We start from the raw sequence: 3,240 nt of genomic DNA, 5'->3' as shown, positions 1-3,240 counted from the left end.
GATAGATAGATAGATAGATAGATAGATAGATAGATAGATAGATAAATAGATAGATAGACACACAGACAGATAGATAGATAGATAGATAGAAGGTACAAAGTGCTAGACAGGCCAACAGTAAAAACATTTAAATCGAGTTACTAGTAACTCTGCCCTGTTCATCATGACAAATAACATTGTCCCATATTCATGTCAAAAATGGCAAGAGAAAGTTTAGCAGAAAACTGCACAACGACAGGCTGGATTCTCCCTGTTTACTACATAAACTATTAAAGGGTATATCGAATGTTCTCCTTTACAACACGTTTTCAAATAATTTGAAGCCCGTGGTTCTGTAACCATAATAAACCAGACCCTACCCCCCCCCTCCCCCCGAACAGATACGTCTGAGCTGAGCAGAGCGACAGACAATAAGCGCATTACAATAATTACAAACAGTCCGGTGAAGAGAAACGTGAATATGTGTGTAAAAATATATTCTAGATCGATGCTTCAAGGCTGTCTGCCTGAAAATGAATTTTCGAAAATTAATCAACAGCTTCTCGCTAAACACGGTTCTTGGGAAAATACAAAGATGCGAAAAAAAAAAAACGAGCTGTGAAATTGAAGCGTTGTCAAATACTTTTGGTAAGAAGCTGAGAAACAAGAGCATCTCCCCTCGACGGCAACAGATGATTTAAAAGTAAACAGTAAAAATGAAGTGAGTCAGAACCTGTTATGATTAAATTTGGTAAAGCGCAACAAATATAACTTTCAGTCATCATTCAATATTATTACAGCCGTATTATAGTGTTTTGACTTTTTAAAGGTGAAATTGAACCCAAAGCGATCTAAATTGTACAGCACGTAGAGCCCACTGCCAAGGTGCCGAGGTGAGTCAGGGGCTATAGATGTACTGAAGGGGGGATAAAAGCCTACTGTTAAAAACTATTCTACGTAAAAAAGAACCATACAGTTCAGAAATGGCGATCCAAACGCGATCCTGTTCAATGCTGAACGGCAAAATTCACGTCCTCGTTAACGCCACAAAGGCTATTTAAAGGTGAACTCTTTTGACCAAGCCTGTCAAGGCCAAACTGATATGAGAGGGGCACAGCACCCCAGTAGAACGACTGAGGTCCTCGGTAAAAAAGATTTCCTTGCTCAGGAACCGAACAGCGAGGATCATAATTGTTACACCACGGGCGATGTTTAACGCCTCCCTCGACACAAGTTAGATCATTTAGGTAGTGGGCTGCTTCGATCCTGTCTGTCAGGGTCAACCCGGGCTGAATGAGATACTACATCCCAGTAAAAAGACGGAGATACTCGATAAAAATTTCCGCACACTGAATGGAACCTGTACAAAAATGGCATGTCGGCTATAAGGAAGAAGAAGCGACCCTTAAACCATGACAATTGAAGAATCACGAGAGAAAGAATAACAGTACTTTTTTTTGTCTCTTGCCCATTTCTATGATATTGACGCCATCTGATTAGTAGAAAAATGTGCGCATGGCAGTGTCCAATAGTGTATTTCGTACCTAATTGATATAACTTGTAACTCTTACAGACAGATATTCAAGATAAATATTAAGATGTATGCCAAGTATCTGAGAGCAATCTTGATTTTAGATATGATGGTGGTGATAAGTAATGATGGGAGATGGTGTTTATGTAAATAATTATTGCGCAGAAATGCTTCTGTAAGTTGAATTTGTTATGTTAGCGTTAGTCCCAACTTCCTCTGTTCCGATGAGTCACGAGGCACATGTGCACCCTCTATCCCGTTTCCTACTGGAACCATCTTTCATGTCACTGTGAGGTTCCGAAACGGTGGGCACAGTCTGTGCTAAGGTGACATTGTTAGTATTAGCTTCTTCTAGCGGGGGAAAAGTGAAGAGAGAACCTAAGTAGGTAGACAGTACAGAGTCAGGTATGTTGGAGACTTCGTAAGCAGGTTGTAGGTAGCAAGTTGACAACCAGATTATAGGCTTAATAAAATACAGTAGTCATATTCTACTCTCTAATCATTTATCCCAGTCATTCCTTTCGAGTCTTATTTAAACATAAAGTTGTGAAGATTCCGACACAGGATCCTCGATCCCGAGTCGAGAGGGAACAGTAAGAATAACAGTACTCACGACAATCCGTGGCAGATGGCGCAGCTCTCCGGGTCCATAGACCCCGGCCAGGCGCAGGACACAGCAGCGAAGAGTGGCGCCCCCTGACGTCTTGGCGCCGTTGGAAGCAAGGACTTTCTTCTCAGCCAGCATCTTGGTCTTAGAGTAGTGGTCCGTGAACTGGGGAAACGAGGAACGAAAGATAATATTATACAGAACCAATGAATGAATAAAACAATAGAATAGATAGATAAATAGATAATGAATAAGCAAATGAAAGAATAAATAAATCTCAAACAGGAATAAACTGGTTTCATTTGGTTTACTGTTGCTTGCTTTTTTCCATGCCAAATCCCTCATCACTTAAACAATAAAAGGGCTCAGCCCATCTGTCAACGGGAATATACACCGTAAGATGTGCACGCAAAAGAACTTTTCTTTGTTGATTTACTTCCCCCTTCCCCATCCCCACCCTCCCCATCCTCTCATCTCTTTTTCTCTTTACTCTTCCAACTGGGACAAGAGGTGCTCTTTCCAATTTTAATGACGAATTTGCGATCTATACGGCGCTAAAACCATGCCAAAAAGCCCTAGACCTCTTGGGCATAGAATGGGTATTTCATTTCAAAAGGTGGGAACGTAATCTTTAGTTCTCTCTGGTCGCTTTGGTTAAAAAACAAAAGCATACTCCAGGAAGGAAAGGGAAGAGATAATGTGAACCTTTCTTGTACAAGTATCCAAACAGAAGCCTTTCGCAATGACTGCTTTATGTGATGGTATAAAGTTCTGATTCCTGTTTAAAAGTGCTTACGTACCCAAAAATATGCAAATGCAACAAAGTTTCAAGGATATTAACTCAGAAATAAAATCCGAACTGCACTAGAATGAACATTGCAGGCGGATCTAAAAATGGTATTTTTACACAAAAGAAGATATCTTTAGAATTGAAATCTGTAATTTGGTAATGGTCTTACCTAAGTAGGTCTCTTCTAATAGAACATAGGCTGAAAGGTTATAGTTAGGAAATTAAATGTCTGCTTCAAGTTTAAAGAAGCAGGCGATCTCTCTGGTTCCCCACCACAATCTCTCTCTTTCTTTCTTTCTCGCTCCCCCTTCACTCTCTCTCTCTCTCTCTCTC

General features: G+C 40.4%; 1 protein-coding gene across 4 annotated transcripts in view; it reads right to left on the bottom strand.

Annotated features, from left to right (window-relative positions):
• Positions 1-3,240, bottom strand: part of LOC101864466 (short-chain dehydrogenase/reductase family 42E member 1) — a gene marked incomplete at its 5' end in the record, with an annotated part of 69,687 nt that overhangs the window by 26,806 nt on the left and 39,641 nt on the right. For all 4 annotated transcript variants that reach the window (XM_013084108.2, XM_013084107.2, XM_013084109.2 and 1 more), the window contains 1 exon segment: positions 2,124-2,282. In XM_013084108.2, the coding sequence (XP_012939562.1) occupies positions 2,124-2,282 (159 nt within the window).

This window comes from Aplysia californica, unplaced genomic scaffold (assembly GCF_000002075.1).
Source record: "Aplysia californica isolate F4 #8 unplaced genomic scaffold, AplCal3.0 scaffold00272, whole genome shotgun sequence".
NCBI classification, from domain to species: Eukaryota; Metazoa; Mollusca; class Gastropoda; order Aplysiida; family Aplysiidae; genus Aplysia; species Aplysia californica.
This window is presented reverse-complemented; position numbering and strand designations above follow the sequence as displayed.